The sequence below is a fragment of the Heliangelus exortis genome, chromosome 6 (assembly GCF_036169615.1).
Source record: "Heliangelus exortis chromosome 6, bHelExo1.hap1, whole genome shotgun sequence".
Taxonomy (NCBI): Eukaryota; Metazoa; Chordata; class Aves; order Apodiformes; family Trochilidae; genus Heliangelus; species Heliangelus exortis.
Window position 1 is genome coordinate 33064441 of NC_092427.1, and position 16375 is coordinate 33080815.

Consider the following 16375-nt stretch of genomic DNA (forward strand, 5'->3'; position numbering starts at 1 on the left):
GAGCATGATGCTTCTCATCTGTTTTGCCCTTAGTTTCTGTTTTCAATACAAGTCAGATTTCAAGTTAAATAGAAGGCAAACCTCCAGCATAAGAATACCCTGTGCATAGTGAAAATACACCTTATAGAATCAAATTAAGAGAGTAAGTCTCACTGAAACACTGGGTTCAGACACAGAATTTTCTTGTTACACCTGGTCTCTGGTACAGGATTTGGCATTATCTAACATTTTGTAGTCCTGGACTATTTAGGACAAATAAGCTCAAGCATGATGTTTTCTCAATCAATTACTTCCAGTACACAAGCTCCCCTGCTACTAAACAGCTTTAAGTTCTGAATGTTCTCAAAGAGCAACCAGGTTACAGCTTCTTTTTTTTTTGGCTAGCTTCTCCTTTCAATAACTCAAGGTAATTTCCTGGTTCCTGAATAACTGCACTGCAGTAGTCTAAGGGCATATCCAGCAACACCTATACTGTAAAAATATATTTAGTTACATTCATTTGGGAGCAAGCTCCCACAGATTCTATTTCATAGAATCATAGAATCATAGAATTAGCCGGGTTGGAAGGGACCTCAGAGATCATCTAGTCCAACCCTTGACCCACTGGAGCAGTTGCTAGACCATGGCACTGAGTGCCACATCCAGTCTTTTTTTAAATGTCTCCAGGGACGGAGAATCTACCACCTCACCGGGCAGTCCATTCCATAGCCTAATCACCCTCTCCGTGAAGAAATTCTTTCTAATATCTAATCTAAACCTCCCCTGGCGCAACTTAAGATTGTGTCCTCTTGTCTTGTTGGAGGTCATCTGTGAAAAGAGTCCAGCTCCCACCTCGCTACATCCTCCTTTCAGGTAGTTGTAGACAGCAATGAGGTCTCCCCTGAGCCTCCTCTTCTTCAGGCTGAACAGCCCCAGCTCTCTCAGCCTCTCCCCATAGGGCCTGTGCTCGAGTCCCTTCACCAGCCTGGTTGCCCTCCTTTGGACTTGTTCCAGGGCCTCTACATCCTTCTTAAACTGAGGGGCCCAGAACTGGACACAGTACTCGAGGTGTGGCCTCACCAGCGCTGAGTACAGGGGAAGAATCACCTCCCTGGACCTGCTGGTGACGCTGTTTCTGATACAGGCCAGGATGCCATTGGCCTTCTTGGCCACCTGGGCACACTGCTGGCTCATGTTCAGTTTCTTGTTAATGCAGACTCCCAGGTCCCTTTCTGCCTGGCTGCTCTCCAGCCACTCTGTCCCCAGCCTGTAGCGCTGCATGGGGTTGTTGTGGCCAAAGTGCAGGACCCGGCACTTGGCCTTGTTGAACCTCATCCCGTTGGAATCGGCCCAGCTCTCCAGTCTGTCCAGGTCCCTCTGCAGAGCCCTCCTGCCTTCGAGTTGGTCTACACTTCCCCCCAGCTTGGTGTCATCTGCGAACTTGCTGATGATGGACTCAATCCCTTCGTCCAAGTCATCGATAAAGATATTAAAAAGAACTGGGCCCAACACTGATCCTTGGGGGACACCACTGGTGACCGGCCGCCAACTCGATGCAGCCCCGTTCACCACCACCCTCTGGGCCCGGCCCTCCAGCCAGTTCCTAACCCAGCACAGGGTGCTCCTGTCCAAGCTGTGGGCTGACAGCTTTTTCAGGAGAATGCTGTGGGGGACGGTGTCAAAGGCTTTGCTGAAGTCCAGGTAGACCACATCCACCGCCTTCCCCTCATCCATCAGACGGGTCACCTGATCATAAAAGGAGATCAGGTTGGTCAGGCAGGACCTGCCCTTCCTAAACCCGTGCTGGCTGGGTCTGATCCCTGGCCCATCCTGCAGGTGCTGTGTGATTGCACTGAGGATGATCTGCTCCATAACCCTGCCAGGCACTGAGGTCAGGCTGACGGGCCTGTAGTTTCCCGGGTCCTCCTTCCGGCCCTTTTTGTGGATTGGCGTGACATTCGCCAACTTCCAATCATCTGGGATGTCCCCAGCATCTTTCATTAGCATCTTTCCTTTGTGGTACAGGGAAGAACTCCTCAGTCTTTGTCATAGGTTCTATTTTGTTCAGGCAGTGAGACTCCAAGAACTGTGAAGTTTCAGTCACCCTGTACAATACCCAGGAGAAGAAAGAGTGGGAGCAACTTAACATTTCTAGCAATTACTGGTAGTCACATCTCTGTACTTCCTCCTCATGTGCCCTACTTCAAGAAGGGTTTGTTATGCTTTTCCCTAGGGCTTACTCAATGCCTAAGTTCTGGATTTTCTGCAAGGAATCACCTTATGCTGGATAGCTTTTATTAAGGTATTTGCTCAATTTCAGTTTCTTAAAAACTCCAGGTAAAATGAATAGCAAAGGTAGTACCACAAATACAGGTAAGTACATACAAACACCAAGGATCTGACTGAAATATGGAGAGTTTTTGAATTATCTTTATTTAAGTGTTATGAAACCTCTGCTACATTTATTTTTTGCTGTAACAGAAAGCAGCAGCAAATTACAGTTGACAAACTAATCCTCAAGAAAATGAGAATTAATGCAGTCAGTTCTGAGGCTTTCTTTAACTTAATTTCTTTGATGTTGAGTAAAAATGACCTGTTAGAAAGAGCATACTCATGGCTGGACAAAGCCCAGAATGGCTTTGCAAGACCTGAACTGAAGAGAGACCATCTGCTGTTGCAGATCTGCCATCACTATTTAAGTTTATGAGATGAAATGAGACTACAATAACTCTGTCTCCACTTTGCACAGATCTCAGTTCAGTGGCTCTTGCTTCACTTGACTCAATAGACACTTTTATGAGCTTCTCTCCTTCACAAGGCTACATCCTGTTTAAATGTACCAGAATCAGGAAGTAAGTCACCCCCCTGTGACTTGAGTGCAGATGTCCCATTCCCAATACTGGAACCCTTCACAATACCACAACTTTAGTGCATTAATATTGAAATCAATTTGCATTGAACAACCCCAAAAGTTGAATTGCAAGAAGTTTAGTACTGCACCTGAGATGATCTGCTGAATCCCAAGACAGAAAAGCATTTTGCTTCTGTTTTGTATTTCATTTGTTCTTCGTCTTCCTTGGAAAAAGGAACTATATCACTCCCATAGCGAAACCCTTCAGAACAAGAGAAAAGCATCTGGTAAGCATATGAGCCTAAAATTCTAACATTGAAATGAGCTCTCTGAATACTTTAACAATACATGCATGCCCCACAGCTACACTTCACAAACACTCATCAAATTACTTTCCCTATTAAAAAAAAAAACAAACCACTAACCACATAGACAGATTTTGTACTTCACAAACAGCACTTGCACTCATTGTACATTGTTTTATCTCAAACAGCTACCATCATAGAGAGCAGGAAAGAAAACAAGGGAACTGGACGTTTTGCCCAACAAAGTTAAGCTCATACAATAGATTTCAGTAAATTGAAATAGATTTCTGCAAATAGACTGCAACACTCTCTGCAAATGCAGTACAAAAAACCCCAAACACACCAGAAATTGTGGACAGGAAATAACACCAAAAAGGATTCAGAGAACAAAACAAGGTAACAGGGGAAACAAGATACAGCCTCACACACAATGCAAAGCCAAAATGCTCTTGTACACACAGGTACTTCCTATACATTTCTGTGTTTTATTTCCTATGCTTTCCATTACAAGGACATCTCCACAAGACAGGAAGCTGTCAGTTTCTCAGAGATTCTGTTCCAATTGTTCATTGCCCCACCTCAAGATATAATACTCTTCTGTAACATAATCACTTTATAATACTGTCACAGGCTAAGGATTATATCCTTAGATGTGAAGAAAGCAGAAGGAACAGAGGTAAACATCTGGATGTAAAACCTACTTGCAGATATGTTTGCCTGGAGACCATAAACAGGCAGAATGAAAGAAATTTCAGTGTGGGTGCTTCAAATGCAAACTATTGACTAATTGGTCAAAATGTCCACAGAAGTCCCTGAGGCATCAGTAGCTCTTTAAGAAACAGACAGAGAAATATTCTGTCTGTTTTGCTCACATTGAAATGTTCATCACATCTTTTTACTACTGTCCTACAACCATTCCCCAGCTCGGGCAGTCAGGACATACGCAAAGAATGGTCACAGATCCTTCAAAACATTCACTATGCAAAGTGGATTTTTCTTTTTCATTCTACTAGAATTTTTTAAATTATAAAACACAAACAGACTACTACCTTTTACCTATCATTTCTACTTAAAGAAATAAAGAAAACCACGGTGTAGTTGGGACATTTTTGCCTGCTATTGCTACAAAGCACCTTTTATGATTACAAATAATAGAGGTTAAATTAAAAAAACAACAAAAAAATAGCGTTTGTCTTGATTTTTCAATTTATTTTATTAATTTGGCAGCACTTTCTATACTGTTATCCAAATAGTTCTGCACTTTGCACTTGTGTATAACTCAAACAGCACATGAAATAAAAAAAAGTAGTAACAAAATATATTTATACAATTACAAAAAAATAAACACAGTTGCTTAACTCCATTTTAAATAAGTAGAATATTTCATACATGTCCTTTAGTCTTTTAAGGAATTTCTACTTAGAAAGAAGCTGAAGGTTATAAAAGTCTCATATCACTACTTCAGACTGAACCTGTTCTGGGATTTAATCAGAAAAGCTAATAGGCTCTTGAACATTAAACTTTCCTTTAATGGTTTCATCTTCCCAATTGCAGAATACCTAGAGCAGTTGCATATCTAGAAGAAAAAGCAGTTAGACAAGTATTTGTGTTATCAGTACAACTGCAGATTTGAAAACAAGAGAGAGGTAGCAGTACCACTCCCAAGAGAACAGAGGCATGGTCCTCCACAGAAGACAGGGTAAGAAGCTGTAATGCCTTCCAAGTTCCTCCTGGTGGTATTATTATGGTTATTCCTATTACTGGCAATTTTTTTAAATTTTTTAAATACGTGGAGACCAAGTCTCACAGAACAGTCCCTGTGTTCCATCAGTTTTCAGAGCTTACATTCTGAGATCACAGCTAGGCTTCAAAGTATAAAACTAAAAGTCACTTAGGTGATTTAAGAGTATAAGCCCTTATCTTTGGTTTGTCTTCAGGGTGCACATAAAGAAGTCATACCTTGAATAATATCATCTTTCTGAATCTCTGTTTCATCATCATCATTCAAGCAGTAAACTGTTTCTTTCCGCACATCGTCTTTTCTGAGGGTTTTAGCATCCACCACTGTCCAAACCTTTTTCACCTTCTCTTCTGTGACCTTTTTATCATAATTCAAAGAAAAGGAACATATAACATTTTAGTGGGATCTAGAGTGCTTACCAGAACATGCAAAAAACTCTTAGGCCAAATGCTGGGTGATTTTTCCCGTAAGGGTGTAATAAGGACAGCCCCAAATCCTCATCTCTGGCTGCTACCACAGTATGAGACCCAACACCTGAACTGCATCATCCTGACTGCATCTTGTCTTGGTTATTTATTCAAGTCATGAGACAAGTCATTTGTGGACATCTTTTAGTCACAGGATAACGTTTAACTTGTTTGCTGTGTATTTTATTTATTGCACCTCCATAAACACTTTTGATAAAATGCTAAGATGTACATTAAATATATATATTATTTAGCTTGTTTGCCCAAGTTTTGCATCAGGCTTGCTACAGTACAGGATAAAAATACCCTATGTTACTGCAGTCTCCCCAAAAGATAGAAAAAGATCCCAGTTGTATTACAGGACTAGGAAGGGAAAGAGAAACTAAATACCTCCAATACATTATTATTTCCCAGCTACCAGGAAAGAGAAATACTTTATTTTCTCTCTACTTAAGTGAAATCGATGGTACACCTTGTAAATAAGAAAAAACAGAGAACTAGACAGAAAGCAGAAATGACAGAATAGATCACATAAGTAGGCATCACAGGTCTACTAGCACTGATCCAACTGCTGTATGACCTTGGGCTAGTCACTCAGTTCATGTTCTTACTCTCCCAAGATTCATTTATTCTGTGTGTAAACAAAATCCTCACTTGGAAGGGGACTCTTACAGCCTATTTGTACGGGTCTGGCACATTATCCCAATTAAAAGAAATTATGAAGATCTCTTCCAAGGCAAGTATGCCTTTCAGAAGTTAGATATATTTTAACTTCAAAACACACCTTCCTGAAACTTTGCAATATGTTCCAGACTCATAGTCTTAGGTTCAAATAACAAATTAATCTCCATCTCACCAGTTCCATCAATGCTGCGATGCTATATGGTTACCTATTAATTATTTAATAACTGGAATTTTGCACATTTTCTGTGTTTAAATACACTTTTTCCTACCACTGTGTGAAGTACTCATATAAGCTGTAAGGGAAACAGACTGTGCACGAGATATATTGCCAAACAGTATAAACCAACAAGACTAAAATAACAATAGATGTGATTAGAAACAATAGCTGGTAAAACATTTACACTCACCATTTTACATACATACGTGCATAATTCCTCTCATGCCTAGAGCTTAAGAAATATATATTAAGTCTCATCAAACTGCAGACACACAACTGAAGCAGAACAGAAAGCGCCACCCAAGTGCAGCATTCTTAATCAGATTCATCAGCTTCAATACCATTAAGTGTCACAGCACAGACAGCAATTACTTCTGTGCCTGTACCTCATGAATTTTAGTTCTTTAACATATGTGTTCAATATGGTGAAGTCAGAGTTGCTGTGGGAACCACAGTTTCAGATGTACTACCTTCTACACACATGCAATTTCTACCATAAATATTTTGGATGTTGTCTTATCTTTTATTTTCTTATCTCTAAGGAAGAAACACGCAGATGCATCTAACTTGCTGTCAAAATACACTAAAACATACAAGTTTATTAACTTACTGATTTGTAGGCCACAATTCTTATAGACAGATTTGAACCAATAGTGAGCTGGCAAGGCCAAGCCATAGGTCTTCTTTCTATTTTCTTAAACATTGAAAGACGCTCCAGGCTCTCTCTAGATGAAAGAATCAGGAAAACAGAAATTTATGCTGATGAACTGAAATAAAATATTACAAACAACACACTCTCTTCAAGGAGATGCAGGAGTTTGATTGTTTCAGCTTGCACTGCATAAAGCATTAGAAAATAAACTGTATGAATAATCTTGTTATTAACTATTGTCAGAAAAGAGAATTAAAAAAAAAAGAGGTGGTACAGTAGATTATCCCCATCTTAAGTATTTATGGGAGTGTGACATTAGGGCTTAAAGACAGTCTTGTGATGAAACTGCACAATTCCCTATTAAACATTTTACATTTATCTCTGCTCACTCAACCAGGTCACATCGTTAGCAGAACAACCCAAACTAGAAAAGGTTTCTTCTCTAAGCAGTAAAATATTTTCTTTAGTGGAGGTGAGGAAATAAAGAGTCCAGTTTCAATTAACAGGATATTGTGTATGTGTGGTAATTAACTTTTGACAGGTTTCTTTTTTTATACAGTACTAATGAAATCATTATTTTCAGGGCATTTAGTCAGAATGAAACAAGTTACCTAGAATATTTCTAGCCTAACAGCACGTGTGCAAGTGCATAAAACACAAAAAATGAACTGTAATGATTTTACACAAAGGAGTTTTAACTCAATTGCACAATTTAAGCATTGATGTCCACAACTTAATAATTGTCAGTAAAAGCAATTTATAATATATTACTGTGAAATCAAGTAGGCTTGCACCCCAGAACAGCTTTCAACTAATCCAAACTGTATTAGCTATTTTGCTATAGATTTCCAGTGCAGTGAAAGCACTCCTAAAATTGCACAGTGAAGCAAAGAGAAGTGAGTGTTGACTTCAACTTTTTTTCATATAATGATAAAACTCACAATATAACTCTCTCTTGACTAATGCATTTTTCTGGCAGAATTTAGTATCAATTCCTGAACACATTAGCTTGGGAGTGTACTTTTCAACTTTCTTAGGATGGGCAGGGTTTTTTTCCAAAATTCTAACAGAACCACAATGAAAGGAGAAAATGCCCTCAGACCTTTGTAAAGCAATAAACATCGTATTTCCCTTTTTTTGTTTCTTTTTTCCTTGCAGGAAGGAAGGGAGGAAAAATTACTTTTTTCACAACATAGACATCAATATAGGATTTTAAAAAGAACCTATTACAACATTGTTACAATTACTGCAAGGTATACATTCAAGGTTGATGTGAAAATCAAACACCTAAGTGTGAAGTGCCTAAAAATGTAATTAAGCTGAGTTAACTCTGACTTTAAATTGCTTACATTTACAGAAAAAACGTGCTCCCAATTATCAAAGAGGGCTCAACTAAGAAAACCCTAGTAAAGGCACGTTTCAACCTTTATTTTTAAAATGTCTTTTCTCCTCTACTCTCCAATCTCTTCCCCCCAAACCAGAGGCAGCAGACTACCTCCTGTCCAAAAGTCAGAATATCAAATCCTAAAACAATACAATGGGATTTTCTCATTTCCTGGCAAGACTACTTTATGTTCACCAGAGCTGAAATATTTTTACCAGCAGGGACAATGAATAAAGACAGTGTATCTGAATTTGTAAATTATCATGACAGATTTGCAAGGCTAACTTCTTAAAGCTTGATAAGCAACTTAATTACATTTAAAACCACACATATTTTTAAACAACTTAGACAACGAAAGCTTTTAGCTATTAGCCAAATACCTATTTAATGGAAGATTTTGGATTTCCCCTGAAAGCATGACACATGCAGTAGCAAGAGTATGCAATAAACAAAATAAAAAACAAAGTAGCCACATTGTAGCTTCATGCATATGGATTACCTTTAAGGATATGCAGGACCAGAAAGATACTGCTTTCCTGTGCAGTTTTTTGATGCAATGACAAAGCCTGTGTTTTTCTAAAGACTCAGACTGCTCTGATGAGTAGTATGGAATGCATGCACAGTGATACACAATTTTTCACTAATCCCCACTAATGCTCAAATCAGAGTTTCATTGGCTGCTGAGGTGCAAAGCAGATCACTTAGGCAGGGCAAGGGAAGGAAATCCCAGAAATCAAATCAATACCAGCATGCAAAACTACAGGTACCTCATCTAAAAATTACACTCAATAATCACATTGCAACCATGGTCTACTAAGTTGCCTGAAAAATACACTGTCTAAAAAAAAAAATCACACTTCATAACTGTAGACTTCAACTACAAAGCAAATAAAATCAGACTTTTATAAGTCACAGAGATGCATTTTGAGTAGTGCCTTGGCATTGCCTGACTGAGACAACACCTATGTATAAAAGTCTTGGCTAGATCATTACTTAGTTTTTCAGACACATGCATACATTTTTATTCTTTCATTGGGGAAACAAAGTGAAAACAACATCAGCATTTTCTGTGTTAGGGATTCCGCTAAAAAGCAACACTGTTTGGCAAAATGGGACAGTTGTCTGCATTTTAGAGCAGAAGTCAGCAACATTACTTGAAACATTTGGGGGAGTTTGATAAATCAGTGAGCTAAACGAAGTCCCAGACCATGGAACAAAGGCTACTATTAAACACAAATGCTCTGCCCACACTGCCATGAATTCCAACTCCTTCCAAAACGTGCTTTTCAAATCTCATTTACAGAAACATTCCCTTCAAAATCCACTAACACTGAAATGGAAGAAAAGTGATGTTTTTTCTTTAAATACAGATAGAGGAAAATAATTTTTTACTGAAATCTGAACACTTTTCTACCTATTCTAAAGCCACTAAAGAAGCTGTTTGAAAGGGACTGAGTGTACAGTAAGTCACAACTTTCACTGACTTTAGTGCAAATGGAAGTCAAGTGACTGACTACTTAATTCCATCTTCTGGGGAAGAAATCAGAAAATAAACTTAGTGTGATAGAGGATTAGCTACGTTTACCTGAAAGTATAGATTTCTTCCAGCCCTCCTTCTTCATCCAAAGTATGCATCAATTTCTTCACCACATCAATGCCTTCCTTCTGTTGCTCAGTTAAACCCTTTCTTGGAAAAGAGTTCCTGTGCATTTGAGAATGTATACTGGCACTTGTATCTCCACCCTCATCATCAACATCCACTGGAAATGGCAGACTAAGAACACAAGCAGAAGGAGTTATCTTGATTTTCTTCTTAAATAAAAAACAACCAAAGCAAAAACTCTATCACAAACAACAGATGGAGTCAGGTGTGTAAAGAGCTGCATGGTTTGCAAAACCCATGAAGTAGTATTACAGGTTTATATGGCATCAGCAACAAAATCTTGACCACAGTGCTGCACCAGAATTGGCTGGGTTGGAAGGGATCTCAGAGATCATCAAGTCCAACCCTTGATCCACTCCCACTGCAGTTCCCAGCCCATGGCACTGAGTGCCACATCCAGGCTCTTTTTAAATATCTCCAGGGATGGAGAATCCACCACTTCCCTGGGCAGCCCATCCCAATGTCTGATCACCCTCTCTGTAAGGAAATTCTTTCTAATGTCCAACCTAAACCTCCCCTGGCACAACTTAAGACCTCTTGTGCCCTCTTGTCTTGCTGAGAGTTGCCTGGGAAAAGAGCCCAACCCCCCCCTGGCTCCAACCTCCTTTCAGGGAGTTGGAGAGAGTGATGAGGTCTCCTCTGAGCCTCCTCTTCTCCAGGCTGAACACCCCCAGCTCCCTCAGCCTCTCCTCATAGGATCTGTTCTCAAGTCCCTTCACCAGCCCAGTTGCCTCCTTTGGACCTGCTCCAGGACCTCGATATCCTTCCTGAACTGAGGGGCAATAAAGAGGCATACAGCAATAAAGAGGACCACATGCAGGAAGGGATTAGAGTGTAAAGACATTTATGATTAGAAAAAAAGATTGAACAAAATAAAGACCATAGAGAAGAGAGTCAGAGAGCAAGAAAGTCTTAAATATAACAGACTGCTGAGAGAGAGGAAGAGAACAACTGCTTCTTCCTACTCAGCCTGTGCTCAAATGGCATCATGGAGTCAGGTCAGATGTTCAAAACGATAAAGGCATTTATCAAAATGATAAAGGCATTCCAAACCATCATCTCTAAACCAAACACCTGAGGAGATAGAAGAGTCTCCATCACTGAAAATCTTTTTTATAAAAAGATAAGACAAACAGCACTCAGCAATGGCATAAATGCAACTGACCAAGTCTGAAGCAGAGGATTGCTTTAGATGACTCGTTAAAGGCCATTGCAGGCCCATGATTCTGTATCAGCACTAAATGCCAGCAAAAGGGACTTGATCTGCTGAGGAGCTATAAGAATTTCTGAAACAAATGTTATTCTTTGAGATTTTATTAGCTTAAAACACTAAGTGAATTTCTGACTCAAGATGACACATTTTCCTGCACTTCAAGAAACAGATTTTAAAACTTAGCCAGGGGTTATAGATAAAATGATTTTACTGCTCCTCAAAATACAAGAGTTAACTGAGTATAATTACCACAAAAAACAGAGATGTGTAAAATCCCCCAAAAATGCCTGCAGATTTTTCAAATCTTTCATCTAATCCCATTTTGAATGAATCACATAAGTCTTACCACCCTTCCACAAAGTAAAAGAATCTTAGCATTATACTATGCTTTCAAAAAAGCACAGACCTAAATCTTAATTTCACTTCATTAGTCTTTCCTCACTAAACTTTTCTGTGGAGCAACATACAATAAGCACACAATATGCACAACAATGCCCCATCTAGCAGAATTAAAGATCAAGCTTTAGCAAAGGGTTTGATACCTTTTCAGAAAGCAGTTTGTCAGTTTCCACTGACAAAGGGAAACTGTATTTCAAAGCTGTTACAAGAGCAAAAAGATTAAAACCTCTGGTACATAAAAGATTACTTTCATTATACAGTGCCTAAAGATTCCTGTGATGAGAACTGTGCAACAGGCAAGGCTATGCAGTGCTCAGTGCTTGGGAACAAGAACAGAAAACAACAATCTGCCACCAGTTACAACCTAATCAATAAACAGGGCAGAAGAGGTGGAAGTATGGGCTATAACAAAGGGACAGGGTTTAGCAATAAACTATTTTTAAACCAGGATCTTGAGTATTTTACATCTGTACATACACAGAAAGTGTTGCTTTTAAATAAACTCTCACTAGAAGGTCTGTAGCTTCTTATGTTACCATAGTGAGCAACAACAGTTCTTATCTCAGCACCACCACTGATTCTTCAGATCAATGCCTATACCTGTATCAAGACAGCCAAGAGATTCCTGTCATAACACAGTTTTGTTTTTGTTTTCAACTTCCACATTCCACACCCATCACTCTGAATATAATCCCTCTCTTCCAATGGGATGAGGTTCAACAAGGCCAAGTGCCGGGTCCTGCACTTTGGCCACAACAACCCCATGGGGAGCTCCAGGCTGGGCACAGAGTGGTTGGAGAGCAGCCAGACAGAAAGGGACCTGGGAGTCTGGATTGCCAGGAAGCTGAACATGAGCCAGCAGTGTGCCCAGGTGGCCAAGAAGGCCAATGGCATCCTGGCCTGTATCAGGGAAGGGATTCTCCCCCTCTACTCAGCCCTGGTGAGGCCACACCTCGAGTACTGTGTCCACTTCTGGGCCCCTCAGTTCAGGAAGGAGATTGAGGTCCTGGAGCAGGTCCAAAGGAGGGCAACTGGGCTGGTGAAGGGATCCAGCACAGACCCTATAAAGAGAGGCTGAGGGAGCTGGGGCTGTTCAGCCTGAAGAAGAGGAGGCTCAGGGGAGACCTCATCGCTCTCTACAACTCCCTGAAAGGAGGTTGGAGCCAGGGGGGGGTTGGTCTCTTTTCCCAGACGACTTTCAACAAGACAAGAGGGCACGGTCTCAAGTTGTGCCAGGGGAAGTTTAGGTTAGATATTAGAAAGAATTTCTTTACAGAGAGGGTGATCAGACATTGGAATGGGCTGCCCAGGGAAGTGGTGGACTCTCCGTCCCTGGAGATATTTAAAAAGAGACTGGATGTGTCACTCAGTGCCATGGTCTAGCAACCGCAGCGGTGGGTCAAGGGTTGGACTTGATGATCTCTGTGGTCCCTTCCAACCCAGCCAATTCTATGATTCTATGATTCTTCAGACTTACTTTTCAGGTTATAAACATCTGCAGCACTGCCTCTGTTTTCCTTTCTAGCAGTTCCCTTACCTAAAAGGATCTAGGCCTTTGCTGTGACAAAAACGCTGCCTTCCGAGGCTATTTCTGGCTCATTGTTGCCTGTTTCTCTGCTTATCTTTTGTCTCCTGTTCTAGATTTTGGCTCTAAGCTTAACTGGAGAAGAAGCCATCATTTTACTGTGTATTTGAACATCATTTAATCGAGGGGACTTGGCTCATAACTTGAATTCATGACCATGTAATATCAGTACTTATAACAATCATATTACATACTGGTACATCTCTGTAGAAACAACACTCAAACAAATCACCAGCTCCTCCAAGGCTGATACTAAGAAAGAATAATTTCCCTTTAAAAAAAGGCATAGTGCATAGCAGCCACTTCCATACTTACAAAAACTGAAGTGAAATTCCTGTTTTCTTCAAGTTAGCAATTATAATTTCCAGCTGATCCTCACTGACAGGACTACTAAGGTCTGTAAACAGTTCAATGTGTCTCTTTTCATATTTCTTTCCTCTTAAAATACAAAAAAAAGAACATTTGAAAAGATACCATGAAATTGAAGCTTTAACAAAATAATATACTTGTAGAAAAATAAACAAACTACATCATGTGAGTTGTTCTGTCATTGTTTGTATCACTTATAGGAATTTTTAGTCTTTATATAATTCCCCCTACTCACTCCTAACCCCTAAAATTGAGGAGCTGAGTGATGTGACTCTATAAAATACTAACTACATCTAAATGAATAGAATTCTGCCCATTTTCAACAATGCTGAGAAAATAGTAGTAAAATATGTTAGGCTCTTTATTGATTATACTTGATATTTGCAGTTGTCTGAACTTGTGAAAAGGCAAAATGTATTTAAAAGTACTGCTGCAGGTGGGGGTTCCAATTTACAAAGCTCAATCAGTTGATTCACTGGATAAGAAGCTTGTTAATACAGCAAGAAGCAGTTAATGATAGAATCCTTTTTGTGTTCAATCTGTTTTGGTAAGTAAGGCTACCTTCCTTCCCCTGGACTGTCAGTCCCCTGTTAGAGTCAGATTTCCAGTTGTCCACTCATTGACAACTTCCTAATGCTCCTGCCAACATTTTCTATCAGCTTAAACAGTGTTGTCTTACTGCATGTTTATCTCCCACACCCTGCATATTTACAGACACCTTATCTCCAACAGCCTTTAAATTGCTAGGCTGAACAAATTCACCATCCCTGTTTTGTTTTCTTTTTTCTTTGCCATCTCAAAACCATCTCAAAACCATTTCTTTGCCATCTTACAAAACTGGTAGCCTTTTTCTATCAATTTTAGCATGTGAGTGAATGTTTTTTGAAAACAGATCCCATGAAACACAACTCTAAATTAAAACTTTGTGCCTTGTAGAATGGCATTAATATTCTCCTTAACCTACTGCAAAGTTCTCAGTTGCATCAGAAAGCCCTTAGATTGTCTGGAGAAGCAAGATGTCTCTTGGGGATTCTTCAGGGACAAGCTCCTGTACTGTGGTTGTTTATTGTATGACTTTGGGTTTGGATTTTTTTTTGGTTTGTTTGTATCATTTGTTTAATACAAAGCATTTTTCATACTTATGCAATACAGGAAACATAATACAGGCAAGAAATCAGATCAGCTCCAAAGTGCAAGGTCAGAACTCTGTAAAAGGCTTTTAGTTACATACTCACATTGTTTCCTTCTGAAGCAAGTCCATACACACAATAATTGCATCCAGAACTAAGCAAATTTAAGGAAAATCTTATCTAGACCATGAATCGTAATCACAAAAGTGTTTTTCCTATGAAATAATCTTCTGTTTTCACACCCTCCCAAATGCTGACAAACATGCATTTTACTTAACAAGCAAATGCTTTTTTGAGATGAGTACTCTTCAGTAATTTTAAACATCTCTGAGACAGGGACCTACTGGAGAGAGTCCAAGGAAGAGTTCAGAAGATGATTAAGGGACTTGAACAGTTCACCTATGAAGAAAGACTGAGAGAACTGGTGCTGTTTAGCATTGAGAAAAGAAGGCTGAGAGGGGATCTTATTAATGTCTATAAATATCTGAGGGGTGGGTCTCAAGAGGAAGGAGCCAATCTCTTTTCAGTGGTGCCCAGTAATAGGAAAAGGAATAATGGGTTTAGGCTAGAACATAAGAAGTCCCACTTCAACATGAGAAGAAACTTCTTTACTGTGAGAGTGACAGAGCACTGGAATGGGCTGCCCAGAGAGGCTGTGGAGCCTCCTTCTCTGGAGACTTTCAAAACCTGCATTCCTGTGTGGCCTGTCCCAGGTGATCCTGCTTTAGCAGAGTGGACTAGATCATCTCTAGAGCTGCCTTCCAACACCTATCATTCAATGATTCTACCATCTACTGTACAACAGGTTCCTATACAACCTGCTTTGTGACCTTGTCTTCTCTCCATTTATCTGATGGCACAGTAAAAAGGCCGCTCAGGGGATGGTCTCATAAATGCCAATGAGAAGGTTCAAGTTCAACAAAAGGCCTAATATTATAGAATCATTTTGGTTGTAAAAGGCTTTTAAAATCATTAAGTCCAACTGTTAACCCAGCACTACCAAGCCAACAACTAAACCATGTCCCTCAGCACCACATCTGCATGCCTTTTAGATATTTCCAGGGATGGTGACTCCACCACTTCCCCGAGCAGCGCATTCCAGAGTCTGAAAACCCCCTCAGTGACCAAATTTTTCCTACCCAATCTAAACCTCCCCTGGCACAACTTGAGGCCATTTCCTTGTCTCTTGTTACTTGGGAGAAGAGACCGACACCCACCTCACTACAAGCTCCTTTCAAGTTGCTGTACATTATTACTGTCCTTGTTCTCTGTAACTGAAAGAACACTTCATAAAAGTAATTATTCCCTAGGGCAAACACCCCATCTGCTAGCCTAGAAGAATGTCTAAAAGCAGGTAATTTGCTTTTGAGCCAACTTAAAATCAGAAATTAACTGAACTATGACAGTAGCTATAACTTCAGAGGCAAATTTGAGCCCATTTCCCAGCACTAACTTCTTGTCTCCTGTGTAGCTGGATCAGTTCAAGAAGTGCTCAACCAAGAAAGGATACAGTCTGCTTGCTCAGTGCCTGGTTTAATCACATCTTGAATGTCTTCCAGAAGATTAAAATCTGCTAGCATTAGTGACCTATGTACAGTAATGTTTTGGTATTGGTCCCCACTGGCAAGGCCATTCCTAGTACCACTTGTGCCAAACAAAACTACAGCAACTTCATCTTTACTCTCAGCAAAAACCTGGAAAGATAAAATATAAACCAAGCATAAACACTCAAGTAG

At 39.9% G+C, this 16375-nt stretch overlaps 1 protein-coding gene across 1 annotated transcript in view; it reads right to left on the minus strand.

The window, feature by feature from the left end:
• Positions 1–16375, minus strand: part of XRCC5 (X-ray repair cross complementing 5) — a 52073-nt gene that overhangs the window by 32784 nt on the left and 2914 nt on the right. Inside the window, exons 3-9 of the mRNA XM_071747767.1 lie at positions 16150–16333; positions 14745–14793; positions 13456–13578; positions 9866–10054; positions 6855–6969; positions 5095–5233; positions 2980–3092 (exon numbers count right to left, since the gene is read on the minus strand). Of these exons, the coding sequence (XP_071603868.1) occupies positions 2980–3092; positions 5095–5233; positions 6855–6969; positions 9866–10054; positions 13456–13578; positions 14745–14793; positions 16150–16333 (912 nt within the window). The remainder of the gene's footprint in view (positions 1–2979; positions 3093–5094; positions 5234–6854; positions 6970–9865; positions 10055–13455; positions 13579–14744; positions 14794–16149; positions 16334–16375) is intronic.